Here is a 23,172-nt window from a genome sequence, read left to right on the forward strand (position 1 = left end):
AAAAAAAATAAAATAAAGGGCAAACTATCCATTCCACCTCCCACCACATTAAAAGAAAATTTTTGGTCTGTTGCTCTCAACCCACCGGCTGAACAGGGAGATGAAATGAAAAGCAAAGTGAATGCACAAATCCCCTCTCTCAAACCCCGACTTTCACTCAAACCCCGACTTTCTCACACACACACACACACACACACACACACACACACACACACACACACACACACACACACACACACACACACACACACACACACACACACACACACACACACACACACACACACACACACACACACACACACACACACACACCAATCATATTAGCAAAGCACACCCTTCAGGACTCACATAACCAGAGTTGCAACACCCAGAGAGAGGTAAAATGTACAAAGCACAAAGAAGAACAACGGATGTTCCTAATACACGGATGTGTTAGAGGCTGTGTCACTGTGCCAGGCCAGCCTGAGCTTCAGCAGGGCTGCTGCTGGTGTTGGTAGTGGTGTTGGTAGGGGTGGTGACGATGTTGGTGCTCTCCTGCGTGTTGCCGGCTGCGAGACCACGATACGGCACCTCAATGATGCGCGGCTTGTCGATGATGCGTGCGCAGCGGCTGCCCTTCTCCACAATTCCAATTATCCAGGCCTGTTGTCCGTCACCCAGTGAGCTGGTCCGACTCGCCTTCATCTCAGCGCAGAAGCGTGCAGCCTGCTCCCGCGGCAGACAGATCAGCAAACCACCTGAGAGATATGCAAAAAAAAAAAAAATAAAATATGTTAAGAGTATAGACTACTTTATTAGATGTATCTTAAATGTACATTTTTCAGTCTCCAGCCCTGACCTGAAGTCTCAGACGAGGTGCCGTGCAAAAGGCCAAACAGGTTTCCCCCGGCTTTGCTGACCGCAGCCATCTTGGCGAGGATAGGCAGGTTGTGGATAACAAAGGCCACTTCGTTGCGCTGCTGCTTGGCCAGGTTTCGTGCATGCCCGATGATCCCAAACCCGGTGATGTCAGTGGCAGCGTGTGCATTGAACTTGTGCATTAAAGCAGCAGCTAAATTAAAAAAATGATCAGTAATAATTTGTGCTTTTAGCTGAGTGACCTAGTAGCTGTCAGCTGTAATTAGGAAAAATAATTTGATCTGAAGCAGTTGTGGAATAGACCTGCACTGCACATCTTGGCTCCAACACATTTAATTCTGCGCAGTCTTTTAATTAACCGCTGGGCATGTTAGAAACATTAAATAAACAGTTCCAGGCTAAATTCCAATTACACTACAGGGAACCGTGAAAAAACTGTAATAATTACACAAGGACCATGTGTCTTGTATATACAGCAAGTCGTGCTGTTTGTTTTGAAGTAACCAACAACAAAGATGAAAGACCATGATCAGTAACATTTGTCTTTTTTTTTGCTCAACTTTCCAGCATGGAATCTAGAAATATTTATGAAGGACCAAATAAATAGATCATAGATTTGATGAACTTAACATTCTGCACTATTAATACACCTAAAAACACCTCCCTCTAACAAGTACCTACAACTAAGCTCATAAAAAGTCTTTTTGTACATTATCTATTTTACTGTAAGGAAGTAGCAGTGGGCTTTATTCTGGTCAAACTCTGTATATATGCATTGGTCTGAAAATGAGTTACAATAATTCTCAGGCATATTACCAGTGCGGTTTAGCGTAGCCATGTTGAGCATGGCCTCCTGATATGCATGCTCTACCTCCTCCTTTGAAATCACCAACTTGATCTTGTTCCATTTTTCTGGCTGAGAGAAATAAAAACAGGACAATTAGGAAAAATCTGAGAGCAAAACCATCCACAAATGCTTTCACAGACAATGTCATAATGTGTACAGGTGAACAAAGCTCTTACTATGTTTAGCCACTGGTGAGCGTTGACAGCTACTTGGGTGCCAAGAGGTTTAGTCAGAACGAGAACGTCGCCTGGTACGGCCCCATCTGGCCTGTGTTTAATATATATACAAAAAGAGAGACAGGATTGGTATCAAGGGTATTTCAAATCCCATTAAATGGCTTGCATTATATTTAGGAGAGGCATAGTAACACAGTTCTTTTTGTATTGCATTTACATTTCTGAGGTAAAGTTTTCTCATTCAAAAGGCAGCATAAAACGGTTTGTCTAACGTAAAACATTTGACAGCGCGATTGCACGTACGCCTCTCAGATTGGTTGCTTTCAAGCTAATATTTTTTTGGAAATGTGGCCTATTGATAAAATAATTTACCAGAAGTCTTTCTTGTGGCTGAACTTAGCCAACACAGGGTGAGGCAACAGGAAGTGTGTATTACTCATGTAGTAGCATCAATAAAATCCCAGCTTGGTTTGTCAGCTCACTCTCTACTTATAAATTCGAACACAGGGAGACAGTGGTGTTTTTCAGAAGGAAAAATATCTTTAAACGGCCCCTGACCTAAATATCAAACAGTTTCATATTGTTTTCAGATAATAAACTAGAAGAAAAATTTAGTTACCAAAAAAAAAAAACAAAGTTAAAAAATTTTAAAAATAATTACAGGTTTTTTTTTCTATCAGACACCCTATTAATAAATCAATAAATCATCCTGAAACAAACTTTAAAATGTAAACACTTTCATCGTTCTCCTTAGTGTCAAAGGAAAGGAAATGCACCAGATCAGGTAGCTAGTTCTCCAGTGCAGAGGACTTTTTATCTACTCTACTAATATCTTGCTTTATTAATCCACACACATATGAACTATTTCAATATATCAGCTATATTTTAGTAAAAACACTCACATGATGAAATCAGTAGGCTGGCACACTACTGTGGCTACACCCCCTATAATGATCCAAGGGTTCACGACTGTCTGTCCACCCGTCACTGATGTCCCGCCCTCTTCAGCTGCGTCACGGAAACCTTTCATCATTAAGGGCATCGCCTGCTCTCTCTCCTGTGGCGAAATTAGTTCAAAAATCAGGTTTTTCACTGCACTTTACTCGGTCATGCTCACTGTTTAACTCTGTAAGAGACACTGCGTTAAAAAGTGCTTCTCTGTCATAAAAATAGGTCAAATAAAATGCATAAAATATATTTCTGGGGAATTCAAATTTTATGGTGCCCATTTATAATCTATAAAAGCAAAAAAAAGTCTTGTGTTCGGGCTCTTAGAGTAATACTCTGTTGCACTGAACAGCATCAAAAGTTAGCACACGTGGATGGATTTAACTGAAGCTGAAGATCAGTTTGTGGCTAGAGTCAGAGGTTGACTTTTGTTCTTCATGGAACACTGGACAGTTGGATCAGCTTGCAAAATCACCAGGCCTCAACCCCACAGCAAACTTGTGGAATCAGCAAATGAAACAAGCAAAAGTTTACCTCAAAGTTATACCCACCCAGGTGTGCAATCTGTTGCTGAATAAAAATGCACACTGCTCTATATAATCTGGGGACAATTATAATATACAGTGGAGCCTGATTGACTATTCATATTGGTTCATTTCAGTTTCATTTGTATATAAATAAAAAAAAGGATATGATTGCACGGCTTGTGACTAGTATATAATCCTAATTATAATAATGATCATTCTTAATGGAAAGATGTGGAACCAAAATATACTTTTGTATCAATTCCCCATATGTTAATCACCATAAACAACCTATTACCATTAGACTTTCAATATTTCACTATTATTATGAAGGTGAAAAATTAGACAGCTGTAAACGGTGGTTTGAAAGTATTTTTGTAGATACAACAGGATGTGACGATTGCACATGCAAGCACCTGCTGAGTCATGGGATTAACTGAAACACAGCTGACATCACAGGCCTTTCCTTTTTTCAAATATTGTACCATGATGATTAATAATTGTAAAATGACACAGGTGGCTGTATAGCATAGATTAACATAGTACCATCCAGTGTCATCTTAGGGTGCCTAACGCACTACATAGTGGAAATTTATTTTGCATTTGCAAAATAAGCTCCATGCAAAAGCATTAGGCAAAGCATCCTGGTTTCCACACACTGTGTGGTAAAGGCGGTTTGTGAGTGTTAGAGGGCCCACCTTCTCGCTCATCCTCTGACTGACACTCAGCAGCATCAGCATGTTGTCACAGTCAGTAATTCCCATAGCGTACAGATCGCTCAACACATTTGCACATGCTATACGACCCTGTAAAAGAACATTAACATTACTACATTAAATGTCATGTACCACGTTTGGTGCACATCGTAAAGCATGGAGTTTCAACGTTAGCTTTGAATTTATTTGTGCCTCGTATCGAAGCAGGGTTTGATTATTGTGCAGTTTTTCTTACACATTCCTTTTTTTTAAACCCAGCTAACTAGATTTAAATGCGACAGTTTGTGAATATAGATTTTACTGTAGCACTCGAATACAGTGCTTCCCTATAAAAAAAAAGCAAAAAAAAAAAGCAAAAAAAAAAGCTGTCGGTCCATTCGACCTCTATATCAGTATTGTGAAGTGGTGTGAATTGTTTGCTCAACAGTGGACTTACATCCCTCCAGTTTCCCCATCACCCTGTTTACCAGCAGTTAAACACAAGTCACGATACTCTACATACAGAAACCCAACAGTGTCCTGACTAATGTTATAACTGACTTGTGGTAATAAAATCATTTATTTGTTTTATGATGATGACGACACTCTGATTTCAGTTCTGCTGGCTAAGAAGTCAGTGTACGGTGAGAAAAGCTTTGCCTAAGTAGGCAGTACATTGTTAATAGATGACTTAGGAGAACTTGGATAACTGATCGCACACTACAAAAAGCGCTGATTTCTAGTTAGTTATGCAACACTTACCATCATATAGGGATCTTCAACTAATGGATAGAAGAAATCTGTTGTTTGGATCAGGGACAAACCTCCATGTCTCAAAGGAATGACACAAGAATCCATCCCAATGCCTACAACATGAACAGGATTTTGCATGAAATTGAGTGTTTGCTGTAGAGATTTCAGGCACATGTCAATTATTGAATGAAAGGTTTGGACATGATCAAAAGTCAACGCTTTTTCTGACAAGCTGCAAGCAGTAACACCAGCTGATTCGCCTGAACAAAGCAGACTGATGCAGCTGAGTGATGATGAATTGATTCTGCCATGGGGTTTAATTCAGGTGTGCGGGATCATTCCAGTTGTTACAAACAAGAACAGCCAGACTGGGCGGTTTTCCCGCTCAAACAAGATTCCCCTGCTGCCGTACATATATCAATCAAGTTCCAGTGTAATCTGAAGTACAAAAGTTAACCTTTTAAAAAGACCGAACTGCAAATAATCAGCCTGCATGTGTGTGACTTTAACATGTTATTCCATTCCCAGGACATGCGCAAAGATTTACTTTTTTTCATTAAAAGACCACAGAAAACATTGCCTCTGATTTTATTCCACATTCACATGACACTTCAAGCTACAAATTAACAAATAACTAAATGATACTGAAAAACTAAAACAAATTGTAACCCAATTAAACATGTGAAACGTTTTGGATTGTAAGTTAAGAGAGACAGATATTTTTCAATCACTCCATTATGAAGAAAATAAGCAAATAAAACCATATTATCTTTAGAATGTAGGTAGATTGGTAAGTAATCAGAAATACTTTTTTTTTATTAAATATAAGTTAAAATGTTTGATGAACAAGAACACATCCCACATCCTGGAGATGTGACCTGCTGCACATGTGGGCTTTGACATTACAGAATAGACAATACAACAGTGACAGCAGGCGCGATTGCTTTGTAGCGTCACCTCTGCAGCGTGGTCTTTTCATTTAAGAAGTAAACAGTAAACTAGAAGAAAACGCATAAACAAATATTATTTTGTGTTATTTAGAGGAGCTACACAACGGTTGTGTTCTCTCACTAATATTAGCCTGTTAGCGACACGCACACTTCCAGCTGAGCGCAATGGCATGGAGCCTGACTCACCTAACCGGGGACCCTGCAGGACCGGAGCCAGCTGGCCGAACTCTGAAGTCTCGTCCCCAGCTTCGGTCCCGGTCCCAGTCCCGGTCCCGTCCTGTCCCGGCTGAGCATCGGTTTCCAGTCCCTGCAGGAGTTTGAGCAGTGTCTCCTGCGGGACTTTGCACCCTCACCCTTTCATATCGGAAAAGGCCGTGAGGCGAAAATTGCGTTCCAAGCCATGGCTTTCTGGAGCCTGGTAGCCGGGAGGGTAAAAGGCCGAGTATCCAGCCGAATAGGCCGATGGTGGCGAACCTGACATGGCCAGCTCTCGCGGCTATTCGCCTCTCATTCAAACGGCAAAATACCAAATCGGCGCGAACCTGGAAACACCGCTTCCTACAAGGAAGTGAATATGGAAGATGTAGAATCGGTTGCAGCATATCGGCTGTTGTGCACATGGTTGAAACACAAATAGCATTCTATTAGTGACCTAGTGCACTACGTAGGACGTAGAAACCATTATATTTCCCCCTATCTAGAGCACTTATATACAGACTAAGTAGGCATTTGGGATTGAGTCAGAAATCGTTCATGGTTGCTACCACTTCTAGCTTGAGACAGGTACTTAACATGCAATTACGTTTTTTTATTTTTTTATTATTATTTTAACAAATCATCATTCATTAATATTCACCACAAATTTAAATTATCTCGCTAACTATCTGTTAAAAGAAAAATACTCTTACTAATTAAAACAAGTTGTACTGTTCTATATTTTCCGATCCGTCCTTTGTTTTTAAAATGGTATGGTCCATTAATTTCTGACAAAAAAATAATTATAATTAAATTAAAAATATTTATATACAGATGGACCATGAGCAATATAAATATTGTATATTTATATTCCTGTATATTTCAAATCAGAAACTAATAGCATTATGCAACAGCATTATGATACTTTTTTTCGATGAAAATAAATGGACCATACAATTTTACCACAAGGTTGTGTGCTGGAAAAATAAATTCTGACACCATTAAAAATGTTTCGTTTTATTCAATGAATTTCATTGACAAGCAGACATTCCAAAAGCCAGAATGTGTCCTCAGAACATCAAGTACACATTTAATAACACACATTATTACTCAGGCTTCTCCCAACTGTGGCAAAAAACAATCTCTTACCAGGACCTAATATTTAAAACTCGAGTATGGCGTATGTTTACATGACATGAGCTGCTTTTTAACACTTAGCACTTGAGATATTTATGCCTGAATTGAACTTTTAGTGATATATGCGAAATAGTACAGAACAATGCCGATGACAGCTGCCAAGACCTCAGAGGACACCCAGGGACCACTCCAAGCACCCTAAAATTAATACAAAAGGTAGAGATTAAATTAAAAAGAAATGACAATTCTGAAATTTAATTCATACAATCAATACAGCTATTCTAGTACTTTGTAGTACCATGTTACTCACCCTGTGGTCTACATTGACAGAAAACAATGGCTTGATGCCTTCGACATCTTCATTGTTTCTCTGAGCCTGAAATAAGTCAAAGTTGGTCATGAGTGCCACTTATGAAACATAGCAAAGCACTCATGTATTTGATATTTAGAAGAAAGTTTCTAATCAATTTGCCACACCTTACGCAACATGCTGTAAGCCTCCTCATCGAAGAACTTCACTTGATATGTGCCTGAGCTGGCTTGTTTGTGGGGAACACTCCAAGAAACCTGCAAGCAATACAATTATTTATTTTGAGTGCAGCAGTCACGTTTGAATGGTTTTTATATTAACATTAATATCGCATTATATACCTGATATTTTCCAACATCCTGACCTCTGGTCACAGGAAACTGTTTGCCATTAACATCAGCATAAAGGGCAACACTCTAAAAGAAAAAAAAAGAAAAAAAAGAGGAATAGGTTCTGGTTAACCCTCAATGTAATGCAAGGAGATTTGATTAACTTTTTAGTAAAAAAAAATAAACAACAGATTTTATATTCCTTATTTGTTTAAGAAAAAAAAAACAATTATAACCAGAATCGCCTTTATTGCCAAGTATCAGACGTTTTATGTACAAGAGATTTGTCATGGTGTGCTGGTGCTATAGAAATGTAAAATCTAGAAAAATAAATTAATAAAGTAATAAATTAAGACACTGACTCTACAATTAGTGCAGGGTATGTAAAAGTGAGGCAGAGCAAATTTCCGATTTTCCGAATACGCCCAAAGATTTAGGGGTGTATTGTAGTGGTCTTAGTTTTTGCGATAATGTAATGCATATTAAATAATAATAATAATAATAACAATAATAATAACAACAACAATAATAATAATAATAATAATGATTACAAAAAATAATGGCTTAAGCTGTGGCTCTAACAAAATTATATTATACAAAAGTATATCTCTAACCCTATCCTGTCTGGAATGGAAGCTTGTTTTTGTAAGTGTCTCCTGTCAGTTATTTTATAGTCTACAGTCCACTGTAGATCCTAGAGGATAGTTAGAGACTCCCACTTTAAGATCTAATCTTGGGGGTAGGGTTGGGGGAGGATAATCTTATGCATCGTAAAAGGTATGTACAAACAATCAGGCCCAATAAAGGGTCTGGTTTTAGCCCTGAATCTCATGTACAACCCTGCTAGGTTTAGTCACAACATTTATATTCCCTAAACCTGATATTTCTTTCCCACAATGAAGCCCGAAAGAGCTGATTACAATTTTTTTTATACCTGTACGTCATTTCCACATGTCAGGCTCAGCTCAACAATGAAGACTGTCTCGGTAGAGATCAACGCATCACCTGTGGTGTATGATGAGGTGGAGATCACCGGCTCTGTACAAGTGTCAGCTGGATGGAGAGAAACATTTTTTAAAAACATTAATCATTTATCTAATGTATGGAGGACCCCAGATACAGCAATCCAATCATTACCAATCAAGCAACCTTACTATAATCATTAAACCTGTTTCCTTAAAGTCCAGAAACGAATATTTACTACTAATTAGACATTACATGGGCTTTACAGCACACAACAGTACAGTACACATGCAATATATTATAAAGTCCTATAATATAAAACATGTATCACCCTGGTTGGTTGAAAACTCACTGGTCACAAATACACACAAAATATTCACCTGCACAAAGAGTCAGACAAAGAGCCAACACAAATGTAATTATTCGCCTCATTTTGCTTTTTAGTTGATCCCGAGAACCCAAACGCCAGCAACTTCATACAGGAAGGAACAGCCAATGAAATACACACAGACACGTCATGTTTACGTGAAGGGAGTAAAGCCGGTTTGGAGAGCGCCCTCAGGCGGAACCCGCCGCTACTGCACATCCACTCATACCTTCTAACCATCACGAACATGATCCTTTCCAACATCCTGAGCTCTGACTAGAAATGATCACGTTTGACATTTGCAGTGGTGAATAAACTACATAATTCTTTTACTTAAATAACATTTTAAAAGTAGTACTTTTACTCAAGATTTTACTCAAACTTAAATATCAAACGTAAAAGTAGTGATCTATGAAAAGTTTATTTGAATAATTTATGCAATTCACTGGGAGGTGGTAGCTCTGGGTTAGTGATCAGAAGGTCAGGGTTTCATGCCCCCATAATCATTCAGAGTCAGAAATCGTTCATGGTTGCTACCACTTCAAGCTTGAGACAGGTACTTAACATGCAATTACGTTTTTTAATTTTTTAATTATTATTTTAACAAATTATCATTCATTAATATTCACCACAAATTTAAATTATCTCGCTAACTATCTGTTAAAAGAAAAATACTCTTACTAATTAAAACAAGTTGTACTGTTCTATATTTTCCGATCCGTCCTTTGTTTTTAAAATGGTATGGTCCATTAATTTCTGAGAAAAAAATAATTATAATTAAATTAAAAATATTTATATACAGATGGACCATGAGCAATATAAATATTGTATATTTATATTCCTGTATATTTCAAATCAGAAACTAATAGCATTATGCAACAGCATTATGATACTTTTTTTCGATGAAAATAAATGGACCATACAATTTTACCACAAGGTTGTGTGCTGGAAAAATAAATTCTGACACCATTAAAAATGTTTCGTTTTATTCAATGAATTTCATTGACAAGCAGACATTCCAAAAGCCAGAATGTGTCCTCAGAACATCAAGTACACATTTAATAACACACATTATTACTCAGGCTTCTCCCAACTGTGGCAAAAAACAATCTCTTACCAGGACCTAATATTTAAAACTCGAGTATGGCGTATGTTTACATGACATGAGCTGCTTTTTAACACTTAGCACTTGAGATATTTATGCCTGAATTGAACTTTTAGTGATGTATGCGAAATAGTACCGACATCCTGAGCTCTGACTAGAAATTATCGCGTTTGACATTTGCAGTGGTGAATAAACTACACCATTCTTTTACTTAAATAACATTTTAAAAGTAATACTTTTACTCAAGATTTTACTCAAACTTAAATATCAAACGTAAAAGTAGTGATTTATAAAAAAATTATTTGAATCATTTATGCAATTCACTGGGAGGTGGTAGCTCTGGGTTAGTGATCAGAAGGTCAGGGTTTCATGCCCCCATATCGTGAAGATGCCATTCTTGGGGCCCTTAAGCAAGGCCCTAAATCCTCTGTGCTCCACAGGTGCAGTAACATGGATGAACGTGCTTTGTGCATGTAAAATTAATAAAGCACGTTTTTTTTCTATCATTTGCTGAAACCTCTAAAAACCTCATTACAGTCAGGCTGAAACATCCTGATGGGCAATGAGTGAGACACAAACCTGATATAACTTTGCACTGTCTGATTGTGTGGTTTCATTTATTTATGCAATATTATCACCTTTTTCATTTATAACAATGTTTCAGTGCTCTGGCAATTCTTTTTTTTTTTTTTAACAAGAGTAACAGTCATGCCAATTGAGATTGTGAATTGAAAACAATTGTGAATTAAAGACAAAGTGGGAGACAGAGAAAGGCACACAGACAAACAAATAGAGAGAGAGAGAGAGAGAGACACACACACACTTTAAATGTTTGTATTTCCCCTTGACAAGTCCTTATAACAGTAATTCTATATTTGCATTGTAACTGCTTATAGTTAACTAGATATTTGTAAATATGGACATAATTACAACCAAAGTTAAGAGGTGGACAGCAGTGTTCCAATCAGTAATCATTAAGAAAGTAATATTTACAATACCATGATGATAATCCTGTAACATTATGACAGGGAAAATGTCAACAGGAAAATTGAATCTCTATTATCAAATTTAATTTCCAAAGCTCCGACTTGTAATTACGACTTCAACGGAGGCTCGTGTGCAATTATCAGATCAAGAACCTGCACCAGCTGCATTAAAGTAATATTCCTGCAGAAACCAATTTAAATTTATTTTTTAATCCTTAAATCTCTCCATAATAATCTGTACAAAGTATTTAATACATTCAAGCAAGATAGACAATATTAATACATATGAATTCATACATTCAGAGAGACAAATAGCACATTTATAAAAGGATTGCAGACACTGACAGACTTGTGCTGTACATAAAAAAAAATAAAAATAAAAATAAAACGTGCAGTACGTAACACTACACTGTTACAGAGCGGCAATACGTCTTTTCTAACAGATAACTAATATACTATGTCAAATAGTACACTGTAGACAGTTCTAGAGCCCCAAAATAAAATGTCAAATGCAACTGCTAGGAATCTTTTTTTTTTTTTTTTTCTTGGGCAGTTGCAAAGGCAATCATCAGGGCTGATCTTTTACAAAAAAAAAAAAAAAATTTTTCACGATATATTTGTGCTTCGATTGTTTATGCTAAAGTTGCTGCGATGAGATTCAATCCGTACATCATGCTCTATTTGTGGCTCTCCTCTTCTCACTGGATACAATCCATGACGTGAATTTGCAGGGTGTCCATATCTGGAGCATTGTACTGACACTTAGGACATTGGTATTCGAGCTGCATCTCAGGGGCATTGCGATTCGGCGGTGGTATCCCTGCGCCTGGCATTATTGCTACCACAGAAGAAGACAAAAATAGACCAGTAAGACACAGAGTACAGATGTAAATAAAAATAGAATGCAATGCTTTGCAATTATTAAACCCATATTGTTATTTAAAATAGAACATAGAAAACATCGTGTTTAAACTACGGAAATGTACCATTAAAAAAAAAAAAAAAGGTATTTTTGAATTTAATAAACGCATCATGTCGCAAAAATGTTAGGCCTGGAAAATCAGGTTTTAGTAAAAGTGTTACTAAAAAGCAACAGCTGGAATAACTAATGAGATTAATTTGATACAGGTCAGTAACATGATTGGGTATTAAAAGGGTATCTTAAAGAGTCTCTCGAAGATATCCTTGAACAGATGGGCAGAGGTTTATCTGCAAAAATCTATCATTTGTGAAATAATTTAGAATTCAACATAAAATTGCAAAGGCTTTGAATTTCATCATCTACAGTACATATGAACATTATTCAGAGAATATGGAAAAATCTGTGATCAAATAAATCTAATTTTTAAATTATTTTTGAAAACCATGTCCTCAAGACTAAAGACGGACCATCCAGCTTATATTGCCTGTGTTTGAGTCACGTTGCTGCTATCGATTTCAAAATTAATGAATTATTTTTTAAATTAGGACTTATTTGTCCTTCCATGATATGGTGTATCTGATATGTTTTCTATGTTCTATTGTGAAATAAATTTGGGTGTATGAAATGTGCAAATCATTGCATTCTGTGTTCCAAGAGGAAAAACTCTGAATGAGACATGACTTTTCACCTGGTATAGTGAACATAGGATTAGAAAGTGATGGCAGATATTAAAAGTGCATACCAGGTGGTGGCAGGTGTGCAAGAGGTCTGTAGCTATCCATGTGTCTTTGCTGCATCTTCTCCTGCTTGTGGAGATTGAGTTCAGTCAGTGTCTGATTCAATTTTTCCTGCAGCTCCTCCTTCTTTTGGTTGAGCTCCTCTCGTGCTCGTCTCTCTGCATGGAAGTCTGACTTATAAATCTCCGCCTAAGAAAGAGAGCATGTGTATAAAGAAATCGGAGCATTTAGGGGTCAAAAACATCACATTAAATGAGAATGCTGTACAGACAACTGTCACACTCAATGTAGAATTTCTACACAAAGCTCCTCCAATATATTCCAAATACAAGGGAGAGCTATAAAGGGGAAAAAAGCTATTTGTAATTGTCTGTTGATTAGCTAAACTGCCAACGAAAGAAATGCAAGCCTGAACCAAAAAAAATCCCAGATTTTTTGCATAAATCTTGTTTAGGAATAGTGCCAGTGTGGATCAGGTCTGCAGGAATAAAGCCAATGTTACACAAATCGTGTTAAGCATGCCTGCTTCCTTTATGTTTCTTATCAGTGTGGCCTTTTACACGCACGCTATTTTTGGCGTTTAATTTGGTTTTATTATTTTTGTCACATACAGGGGATGTTCAGATGTGCAGCTTTGCGTAATAAAATAGGAGCAGAAAAATACAGCCATGCAAAAAGTTTCCACTTAATTACTCCGACTCAACCACTGCTGTTGAGTTTGTTTATAAGAAGCTATAACAGTATGCTTAAACTTAAAGAATTGAAAAAATTATTAAAGATTAAAATACTGCTTTCAAAGCTTTAAAACATTTACAATCAGGACAAACATTTCTTCTGCACAAATCAAGGTAAGAGTAAGAAAACATTTACTAATGAGGGATGCATGTGTATTTGTCTGAGAGGCTTTTGTTTGCTGACCTGTGCTGTGAGCACTTCAACGGTCTCCTGTAATGACCTCAGCTGCTCCAATTCTTCTTTGAGTTTGTCGATGTGGCTTTGCTTCAAGGCTAATGCTTTTTCAGCATCTTCTAGTCTGAGAAGAAGCGTCTCTGTCTCTCCACTCTGACACAGGAACACATACAAAGAGAAAAACAAAAGAAAAAACATTTTTCTCCTTCTTGGCAATCAGACCATCTGAGCTACTCAGTTTTCTAACATGTAATCACTCTAGAAACACAATTAGTTTCAAAATTATCAACATTTTTACCTACCCTTTGATCAGTTTTCAGTTTGGTGTCATAATCCTGAAAGAGACAGGTGTAAGCACGCTGGAGTTGAGCTAGCTTCCTCCTAGAAGTGACCAAAAAACAGCAACAAAAGTAAAACATTCAATTTTCATTAAAGTGACTATAAACAAAAGCAAGAACAAATTCATTTATATTTATTTTCCTGTCACTATTACATTTATTTTAGATTCCGAAAGCAGATCCAGCTGTGTGTGTGTGTGTGTGTGTATACCGTATTTTCTGCACTATAAGCCGCTACTTTCTTCCCACGCTTTGAACCCCGCGGCTTAAACAACGAAGCGGCTAATTTATGGATTTTCCAGGGTTTTTCCCAGTTTTACAAGCTTCATGCTGCCAAAAAACTGAGCCCAATAACATTAGACCAATGAAATTGCCGAACGGGTTTAAGGTGAACCAATGAAACTCTTTATATTAAATTGGGTGCGCTCCCACTGACTCGGGCCGCACCACATTATAAATATGGATGATGTTCCTCTGATGTTTGACCTGCCGCTCACTCGCACTGTCTGCAGGAAATATGAATCATTCGTCACGCTGAAAACAACCGGGCATGAAAATCCGCACTTCATCTGTGTTCTGAGCTGCACGGCATCGGGAGAAAAGCTTCACCAATGGTGATATTTAAACGCGCGACAATGCCAAAAGATAAACTTCCAAGAGAAATTGTTGTGAAAGGAAGGAGGAAGACAGTGAACAATGATTTTCTTGGTAGACTACTGTTTAGATACAAGCCGTGTAACAGGCACTGTCTTTCATTAAATCCTGTGTAAAGTTTATTAGTTTCAGTGTAGACACCTGTGGCTTATATACAGGTGCGGCTTATGTTCAAAATAAAAATCTTTGTAAAATTCAGTGGGTGCGGCTTATATTTGGGTGCGTTTAATAGTCCGGAAATTACGGTGTAATATATATATATATATATAAACAATCTGCAAAATGAGTTCAGTGCTCTAATAAATCACTGTAACACCACCCTCCTTCTTGTTCATGTACCAGTAGAAGCTCAGGCCTCACCTCTCCTCCACAATGACAGCCCGTTCTTTTTTCAATGCTATCTCCAAGTTCTGAGTCTGTAAAAGGAACTTGTCCACGGTCACACAATGCTGCTTCTTTTGCTCCTCCATGTCCCGCTCCAGAGTCTGGAGAGCCTCTGTCTTATTTAGCAGACTGAAAGGGGGGAGGGGACATCAGCATGATCAGGCATGTGTTTAAACAATTGCTTTAGTCTGTTATCCGTGGTACACACACAACCTTCAGACATGCATGTGTGTGCATATGTTCACTCACCTTTCTTCTAAACGTTTTTTTTCTTCTTTACTTGTATCCAGGGATCTTTGGTGCTCATTCAGTTCACTAAGTAGAGAAGTGATCTGAACCCTCAGAGTCTCACTGTCCTTGGTCAGCTGCAATACAAACAAAATAGAGTTTACTGCCGTTAACTGTAAATGTCCAAGTGAAATTCAAAAGACAAAAAGCAGTTTCTTTGAACATACCTGAACACATTCCTTCTCCTTCTGTTTGAGTAGAGCCTCAGTTCGATCCCTTTGGATTGTGTTCTGTTCTAGTAGATTCAGTTTTTCCTGAAGCTCTCTATACCTATTCCAAAATACAAATACATAGCATATACATCCAAATCAACACTTGTTACTAATGAGAACCACATTTAATTATGTTCCTTGTTTTAAAGAGAGGACATGCTCTAAATGGACCAGTGGCAACTCAACAAAGGGAAGGAGGTACTGTACATGCACACAGTGAAGCACAGCTCTCCTCACCTGCCTTGAGTAGCCTGAAGCTGCTCTGTTAGTTTAGCCAAGTGAAAGCTAAGCAAACACATGGAGTAGAAGGTTATGACGAACTTCATTAGTTCTAAGAAATAGTCACTAAGAGAAAGTTTCATTTACAGTAATCAAAACAAGTCTGGATGGTGTCAAAACTCTTACAGAACCCACACATGCCTTTATTGGCACAACGAAAAACAAATACATAAAAAGTGCAGAAAATGGTGCTAAGCCTGTACCTTTCCGGAGAGACAGTATAAGCATTTGTTTTCTGTAAAGTCTCCTCTGTTACAGCATCAGTCTATAAAAAAACAACAAAACTAAAAAAGTGATTCAAGCAAATTTTCTAACTTTATGATGGTGATTTCTAGACACCAAGAACAATTATATGTACACACACACACACACACACACACACACACACACACCAAACTCTTCACCAGAAATGACTGTACACTTCATGCAGTTAACCAATCAGCCAATTATATTACAGCAACACAATGTATGAAATCATGCACATACATCTTATGGTCAAAAAAAGGGTTGGACCCCTGACTATCACACCCATATGTGCTTGCTGAATATTTGATTCTAAATTTGGTCCCTATTTGCTTCAATTCCCTCCACTCATGCACTAGATTCTAGCATGGCTGCAATGATTTGTGCTCATTCAGCCACAAGAGCATTGGTGAAGCTAGGAACCGACATATGGCTAAGTAGTATTGGGCATTTCAGTTACATCCTGAAAGTGTTTAGTCGGGTAGAGATCGGGGCTTTTAGCAGGACACTTAGTTCTTCAAAATATCTCCATGGACTATGCTTCCTGCACAGGGGCATGGTCATGCTGCATCATTTCTGGACTAAGCATCTAAAAAGAGGCTTGCTTTATGCACTGCTCTCTCAAAACCCCACCACACCACAGTATCTCAATAGGACTGAAACCTTGGCCGCTCAAACACCTTTCAATTTGCAAAACTGTGGTTGCAAAAACAAGCATAAATTAGCAGCAACAAGTGCTTGACTTATGATCGTGGCTAAGGTCCATTCTTGGCATGAAGAAGGCACACCATATTTTTGCCAAATCACTTGCTCCCATATATTTATTTCTCATAATACACTTATGGCAATAAAAATAAAACATAAGCACATAAATAGCTCTAGTCATTTGGCTTAGCAGAAGTATTTAATCAATGAAAGCACCTGCTGTGTTAGTTTTAGGCGTAGCTGGTCCACAGTATTCAGAAGGCGTTCCTTCTCTTTTTCACGCTCCATTTTCTCCTTCTCCAGTTCCTCATTTTTCCTCCTAAGCTCTCTCATTCCTTCCTCAAGCTTCTCTTTGTGACCCTTCAGTATCCTTAATATTTCATTAGATCCTTCGTTAGGCTACAGAACAAAGAGGTGCATGTTAGCATACCAGCAACACATATTTCATACGCATAAGCAAGAATGTGAACTGAAACCAAAAACAAGTGTCCTTTGTCCTTCTCCTCCAACTACAACTAAGAGTAAAATCCATGTTTTACCTAGTAAAAGTATTTGCAGTGCAAAATCATTTATTAACATGTGATTTCAGTCAAAATTATTTACTATATGTTTGTTTATGATTATAAAAATCAGAGTGACTCCAATTAATGGTAATAATCAAGTAACCAGTAACTGCTACACTTCTCACGTGATTGTAAACATTACTTGATATATGATTAATACCGCTGTGGGAAATGTACGCTTAGCTAATAAAGGTTTTGAAAACCATTTAAAACTTGAAGCAGTACAGAATATCACCTTTCATTATTTTAGAAGAAAAGAGCAACACATAGCAATTTAAACCTACAACCAAAAGGGAAGACATTTTTCTGGCATCACCCCGTTTTAAAAGGTTGAGAGAGTGCTGACAGGTTTACCTGACAGGCCCTGCACAACAGTCCACATGGCAACATTTCACCAAAAATGGTAAGATAGCACATTAAAAATAACTATTTTCACTAGATCCCTAAACACACAATTACATGTATGGCATTTGGCAGATGCCCTTATCCAGAGTCACTTACAGTTACAGTGAGGAAAATAAGTATTTGAACACCCTGCTATTTTGCAAGTTCTCCCACTTAGAAATCATGGAGGGGTCTGAAATTGTAATCTTAGGTGCATGTCCACTGTGAGAGACATAATCTAAAAAAAAAATCCAGAAATCACAACGTATGATTTTTTTTAACTATTTATTTGTATCTTAATTATACAACTAAGCTGATAAGGGTTAGGGTCCTTGCTCAGAAACCCCCAGCAGTGGCAGTTCAGTGATGCTGCCATTTGAACTCACAACCTTCCCATCAGAAGTCCAAGGTTTTAACCACTAAGCTACCATTGTGCTTCCACTGCGTGTGGTGTGTAGCGAAAAGCATGTGTTCTTTACCAAACTTCGAGGCATTGCCTGTCTTTCAGGGTCTTGTTCTGCATCAACCTTTTGCTCAGTCATGACTAAGCCCTGGTAATAAAAGGTAAAAACACACAAACAGGATTCAAGTTATGGACAATTTGAATTAATCATGTAATTAATGTTTAAAAAAAATCATCTGTGTAGACCTACATTCGGGTTCTCGGTCAGTCCATTAGTATCTGTAGAAGAACTCTCTTGGTTGCGATTTTGACATACTGTCTCTGTGCCGACAGCAGTGCTTCGAGGTTCTACATGACTATCACTGGTGTTGAGCTTGCCCAGCAAGTTCTTATTTTCCTGAGCCAGTCGTTCGACCAAAGAACGTGCCTCACGAAACTTGCCACTCAGAAATTCTCTCTCCTCCCTAGATCGTTGCTGCCATCCCTCCATCTCCTCACATCTGTTTTTCAGAGCATCATTGCTCCTCTTTAGGGCCTCTAAAAGAAAGTCACATAGCTGGTACTTTTCAACTGTGTCTGCACATCTTTCACTGCTATAGCCTTTATATTCATTTACTGCACATATGTTTACAAACATACATACATATTCATGTATGTATGTATGTATGTATGTGTGTGTAATAATAAGTGAACACAACATGCAGTTTTAGATGGGTTTTATTCTTAAGGGAAAACAAAATCCAAAACTACATGACCCTGTGTGGAAAAGGTGTTTGCCCCCCAAACTTAATAACTTAGGCCACCATTAGCAGCAATCAAGCGTTTGTGATAACTTGCAATGAGTCTGTTACAGCGCTGTGGAGGAATTTTGGTCCACTAATCTCTGCAGAATTGTTGTAATTCAGCCACATTAGAGGGTTTTCGAGCATGAACCGCCTTTTTTAAGGTCATGCCAAAGCATCTCAATAGGATTCAGGTCAGGACTTTGACTAGACCACTCCAAAGTCTTCATTTTGTTTTTGTTCAGCCATTCAAAGGTGGACTTGTTGGTGTGTTTTGGATCATTGTCCTGCTGCAGAACCCAAGTTCGCTTTAGCTTGAGGTCAAAAACCGATGGCCGGACATTCATCTTCAGGATATTTTGGTAAACAGCAGAATTCATGGTTCCATTTACCACAGCAAGTCTTCCAGGTCCTGAAGCAGAAAAAAACAGCTCCAGACCATCACACTACCACCACCATATTTTACTGTTGGTATGAAGTTCTTTTTCTGAAACACAGTGTTACTTTTACACCAGACGTAATGGGACACACACCTTCCAAAAAGTCTCGTCAATCCACAGAGTATTTTCCCAAAAGTCTTCAGAATCATTAAGATGTTCTCTGGCAAAACTGAGATGAGCCTTTATGTTCTTCTTTCGTCTTGTAAATCTACCATGCAGACCATTTTTGCCCAGTCTTTATCTTATGGTGGAGTCATAAACACTGACCTTAACTGAGGCAAGTGAGACCTTCAGTTCTTTGAAAGTTGTTGTGGGGTCTTTTGTGACCTCTGTTCCATGTTTTTGATTTGTGAATAATGGCTCTCACTGTGGTTCGCTGGAGTCCCAAAGCTTCAGAAATGGCTTTACAGCCTTTTCCAGACTGATAGATATCAATTACTTTCTTTCTCATTTGTTTCAGAATTTCTTTGGATCTAGACATGCTTTCTAGCTTTAGAGGATCTTTTGGTCTACTTCACTTTGTCAGGCAGGTCCTATTTAAGAAATATTTTTGATTGCGAACAGGTGTGGCAGTAATCAGACCTGGGTGTGGCTAGAGAAATTAAACTCAGGTGTGATAAACCACAATTTTAACACTTTCACACAGGGCCATGTAGTTTTGGATTTTGTTTTCCCTCAATAATAAAATCCTTCAATTAAAAACTGCATGTTGTGTTTACTTGTGTTATCTTTTACTAATATTTAAATCAGTTTGATGATTTGTGAACATTGTGTCAAACATGCAAAAAAAAAATAAAAATCAGGAAGGGGCAAAACATTTCACAACACTGTGTGTGTGTATAAATATATATATATATGCATTTAGTTGCTGTGTACCTGTGCTATGCAATGACAAAGTTGTATCTCTCTATGTATCTATAAAATGTATCTGAATACAACTGACACTGTATTAGTAATTTTAGATAAAATGTCTTTCTATACCTCGTAACTGGTGGTTATCCGAAAGAAGTCTGTTGACCACTTCATGTCCAGCTAATTCAGGTGGCACCCTTAGTGATCCTTGAGAACTGGTGGTTAGTGAGCCTTGGCTGGCAGCCCCTACGGCCTCCTCTCCTGCCATGTCCCACTGGAAGGCGCTGTCCCCGTAAGGCTGGGGCTGGACCATGACCTAGGACCTACATCACACAAAACACCTGTTTCTGTATGGCACCAATGAGCAATTAAACTTACCTTCAAAACCTCATGGTTAGTAAAAGCCTCAGTGTGTTTTATAATTACTGCTTACTAATTTCAGATCCATTAAAGTGCACAAGACATGATATGCAAGGCATCATTTGATTCTGCTTCCTTTCAAAACAGAAAGTCTGTAAGATTTTGTCACAAAGTTCTTATTTGATTTCCAAAATCTAAACAGACTCAAAAGTGGCTTAGCAAATTGACTAAGTAAGATGCTACAAATTTAAAGCAAGTTTTTCAACTTATACTGGCAAGCTAAACAGCCTCTTGGTATGTCAAAATACTTGCTAGATGATATTAGATTAAGCCGTTATTAACAAAACCTAATTATTTGTTAGATTCAGCTGCCAACCAACTGAATGGTACATTTAACATAAGGTAAATGTTTTGATTTCAATAGCAATGAATATGAGAAAATGTCATTATGATAGTAATAATGCTCTGTAAATAGGCAAATTTAGCATTAGGATAAGAATAATAAATAAATTTAATATCTAAATAAAATCTCTACAATTATACTTGAAGTCACTCCGGCTTATGTAATTTTCTGTTACAGACCGACCTGGCTTTCAATTGAAGTAAGGAAAAATTATGTGGCCATAACACACAAAAAAAAGGTTGTCTGTCTGAGTGCCATCTCATGATTTTGGAAACAGCTAACAAATGTGCAACCCTGCAAAGAAATTAACGAATAAACACATTTTCTACACACAAGTGATTGCAGCTGAATGCTGATACAATGCACAAGTGCAACTTCGTAATCGACCTAGGCTTGTTACGCAAAAGCATGTAAAAATATTCTAGTAGGTATTTTATTAGATGCGAAAGAATTGGGAGAGGATAAGGCAGATGAATTATCTTTGGCTTGCCCATACCCGATTAAGAATATCTACAAAACACACCAGATGTACATGTGTGTGCGCACGCAAGATCAATAAAATCATTTGCAAGGCTGAAAACATAATTGAAAACAAATTGGACAGATTGGAGACAGTGAGGGGCAACAGGTCACTGATCAAACTCTTGTCAATCCTGGAAAATCCATCCCACCCATACAGAGGCAGCAGAGTTCATTCTCCAATAGACTGATTCAGCATCGCCGTCGCAAAGAACAGTTCAGGGAATCATTCCTACCTTATGCCAATGCACTGTACAATGACTCACCTCTATGTAACAGATAATAAACACAACTTATATACATATTTCATTATTCAATGTCACTTTACACAGACATACATACACCAACAATTTGCACAATTTTATGTAGCATCATCTGCAATATTGTATTTATTTATTTATATAAGTTACAATTATTTAGTTACATTTAGATTTTCTGTTTGTGTAACTTTCTGCTGCTCTAACGCAAACAAAGGTATATCCAAGTCTAAGTGTGTGTGTGTGGGTGTGTGTGTGTGTGTGTGTGTCTAGGGTATCAGGAAACTGATATAAAAAAAAAAAAACAGCTATAATTCACGATTCGAGTACTCACATGTTGTATTTTTAGATACCTTAACCTACATTTGCTCAACTGTTAAACCCCAAAACGTACGGGATATAAGGTTTGTGTAAATGTCACCGATGAGAGAAATCAAACGTACAAACATCCATTTCGGGCTTGGTTTCATCAGGTCTAATTTCTGCCCATCCTACCCACCATCAACCAAACTTTACCGTGGCTAAAATAGACAGTTACCTAAATTACATTATCTGATATTCACACAAACGTAAATAATAAATAAACAATCCTCACGAGTCACTGGGTGACATTTCTCTCGCCGGCTAGCTATATTATTCAGCTAGTTGACTAGCCTCCTGATTAGCAAGACAAAAAACATCAACTACACCGTTAAAAACACATTAACAACCCAAGTAACAGCGAAAAGAAAACAAAGGACAATGTGGAATGGAACAAAATAAAAAAAATAACACACAAAAAGACAGCGAGACGTTACCCAGTAGTGTTACCGCGTACCGTAAAAGCTTGAGCCGAGTTAGCCAGTTAGCAAAACAAATAGCTAACTTAGCGTTGCTCGGAGTGCGGAAGACTTGTTGAGGCGGCAGAAAAGCGTTGACGAACCCCGCAACGCTAACACGCCTTAGTGGCTAACAATGACCCACATCTTCGTGTATCATATTTAAAATAATCGCCCCTGACAGGCTCGCATGCTAGGGCTACTCAATACAAGCGGCTCGTGTAGGTGAAGAGCTCGTAGGAATTCCCCTGGTTTCTTCCGCACTTCATCACAGCAGGGCTGCACCGCCGCACAACACTGTCACTACCCGTCCTGCGTCCCCTGCCCGACACGCACTGCGCATGCGCACGGGTACTTGGCCTGAATTTTCTATGCACACACGTTCAGTCCTGTAATACAGCAGTCCCCGACCACCAAGCCGTACAGCAAGAATACATTCTTAATTTTTTTAAATGTTATATTTTAATGACTGTCTGCAGGCAAAATCGCATAAAAAAACAATTCCCCGCAATTGTTTCAGTCGCAGTTTTTTTTTTCTATGCGTTAATTAAGCTCACACCCATTCTGCATTATG

General features: G+C 38.0%; 3 protein-coding genes across 4 annotated transcripts in view; all 3 read right to left on the reverse strand.

The window, feature by feature from the left end:
- The window catches only part of sephs3 (selenophosphate synthetase 3), a 7,442-nt gene extending 1,042 nt beyond the window's left edge, over nucleotides 1-6,400 (reverse strand). Inside the window, exons 1-9 of the mRNA XM_083521671.1 lie at nucleotides 5,941-6,400; nucleotides 4,814-4,917; nucleotides 4,055-4,162; nucleotides 2,787-2,941; nucleotides 1,885-1,975; nucleotides 1,678-1,777; nucleotides 842-1,054; nucleotides 254-740; nucleotides 1-150 (exon numbers count right to left, since the gene is read on the reverse strand). The exon at nucleotides 1-150 is cut by the window's left edge and continues 1,042 nt beyond it. Coding sequence (XP_083377797.1) covers nucleotides 448-740; nucleotides 842-1,054; nucleotides 1,678-1,777; nucleotides 1,885-1,975; nucleotides 2,787-2,941; nucleotides 4,055-4,162; nucleotides 4,814-4,917; nucleotides 5,941-6,235 — 1,359 coding nt within the window. The 5' untranslated portion in view covers nucleotides 6,236-6,400 and the 3' untranslated portion in view covers nucleotides 1-150; nucleotides 254-447. The remainder of the gene's footprint in view (nucleotides 151-253; nucleotides 741-841; nucleotides 1,055-1,677; nucleotides 1,778-1,884; nucleotides 1,976-2,786; nucleotides 2,942-4,054; nucleotides 4,163-4,813; nucleotides 4,918-5,940) is intronic.
- A 550-nt stretch (nucleotides 6,401-6,950) lies between these two features.
- Nucleotides 6,951-9,201, reverse strand: ssr4 (signal sequence receptor, delta). Its single transcript, XM_083521672.1, has 6 exons — nucleotides 9,069-9,201; nucleotides 8,660-8,778; nucleotides 7,738-7,812; nucleotides 7,564-7,653; nucleotides 7,397-7,462; nucleotides 6,951-7,284 (listed from the first exon to the last, which is right to left on the reverse strand). Exons 1-6 carry the CDS (start codon nucleotides 9,118-9,120, stop codon nucleotides 7,180-7,182), a joined length of 507 nt encoding a protein of 168 aa, XP_083377798.1. The 5' UTR covers nucleotides 9,121-9,201; the 3' UTR covers nucleotides 6,951-7,179.
- A 1,617-nt stretch (nucleotides 9,202-10,818) lies between these two features.
- Nucleotides 10,819-22,940, reverse strand: ikbkg (inhibitor of nuclear factor kappa B kinase regulatory subunit gamma). Of its 2 annotated transcripts, XM_083521206.1 has the most exons (14): nucleotides 22,598-22,940; nucleotides 20,371-20,564; nucleotides 18,418-18,704; nucleotides 18,244-18,315; nucleotides 17,034-17,216; nucleotides 16,073-16,134; nucleotides 15,828-15,875; nucleotides 15,546-15,648; nucleotides 15,340-15,455; nucleotides 15,067-15,219; nucleotides 14,017-14,095; nucleotides 13,724-13,867; nucleotides 12,811-12,994; nucleotides 10,819-11,984 (listed from the first exon to the last, which is right to left on the reverse strand). In XM_083521206.1, the coding sequence occupies exons 2-14, from the start codon at nucleotides 20,552-20,554 to the stop codon at nucleotides 11,845-11,847; spliced, it is 1,755 nt and encodes a 584-aa protein (XP_083377332.1). In that variant the 5' UTR covers nucleotides 20,555-20,564; nucleotides 22,598-22,940; the 3' UTR covers nucleotides 10,819-11,844. The 2 variants fall into 2 exon arrangements, with proteins under 2 accessions (XP_083377332.1, XP_083377333.1); XM_083521207.1 differs by lacking the exon at nucleotides 15,828-15,875.
- Between the last annotated feature and the right edge of the window lie 232 nt (nucleotides 22,941-23,172).

Source organism: Silurus aristotelis (assembly GCF_946808225.1).
Source record: "Silurus aristotelis genome assembly, chromosome: 19".
Classification (NCBI taxonomy): Eukaryota; Metazoa; Chordata; class Actinopteri; order Siluriformes; family Siluridae; genus Silurus; species Silurus aristotelis.

What these genes read in the sequence shown, in the direction of transcription:
- ssr4 (XM_083521672.1), bottom strand. Translation starts at nt 9,120, where the DNA reads ATGAGGCGAATAATTACATTTGTGTTGGCTCTTTGTCTGACTCTTTGT. An exon ending in AGGATGTTGGAAAATATCAG is followed by an intron (nt 7,654 to 7,737) that starts GTATATAATGCG and finishes TATTGCTTGCAG; the next exon opens with GTTTCTTGGAGTGTTCCCCA. An exon ending in CTTACAGCATGTTGCGTAAG is followed by an intron (nt 7,463 to 7,563) that starts GTGTGGCAAATT and finishes GACTTATTTCAG; the next exon opens with GCTCAGAGAAACAATGAAGA.
- ikbkg (XM_083521206.1), bottom strand. Translation starts at nt 20,554, where the DNA reads ATGGTCCAGCCCCAGCCTTACGGGGACAGCGCCTTCCAGTGGGACATG. An exon ending in GACTGACCGAGAACCCGAAT is followed by an intron (nt 18,316 to 18,417) that starts GTAGGTCTACAC and finishes TTTTATTACCAG; the next exon opens with GGCTTAGTCATGACTGAGCA. An exon ending in TTGAAGTGCTCACAGCACAG is followed by an intron (nt 12,995 to 13,723) that starts GTCAGCAAACAA and finishes TCTCTTTCTTAG; the next exon opens with GCGGAGATTTATAAGTCAGA.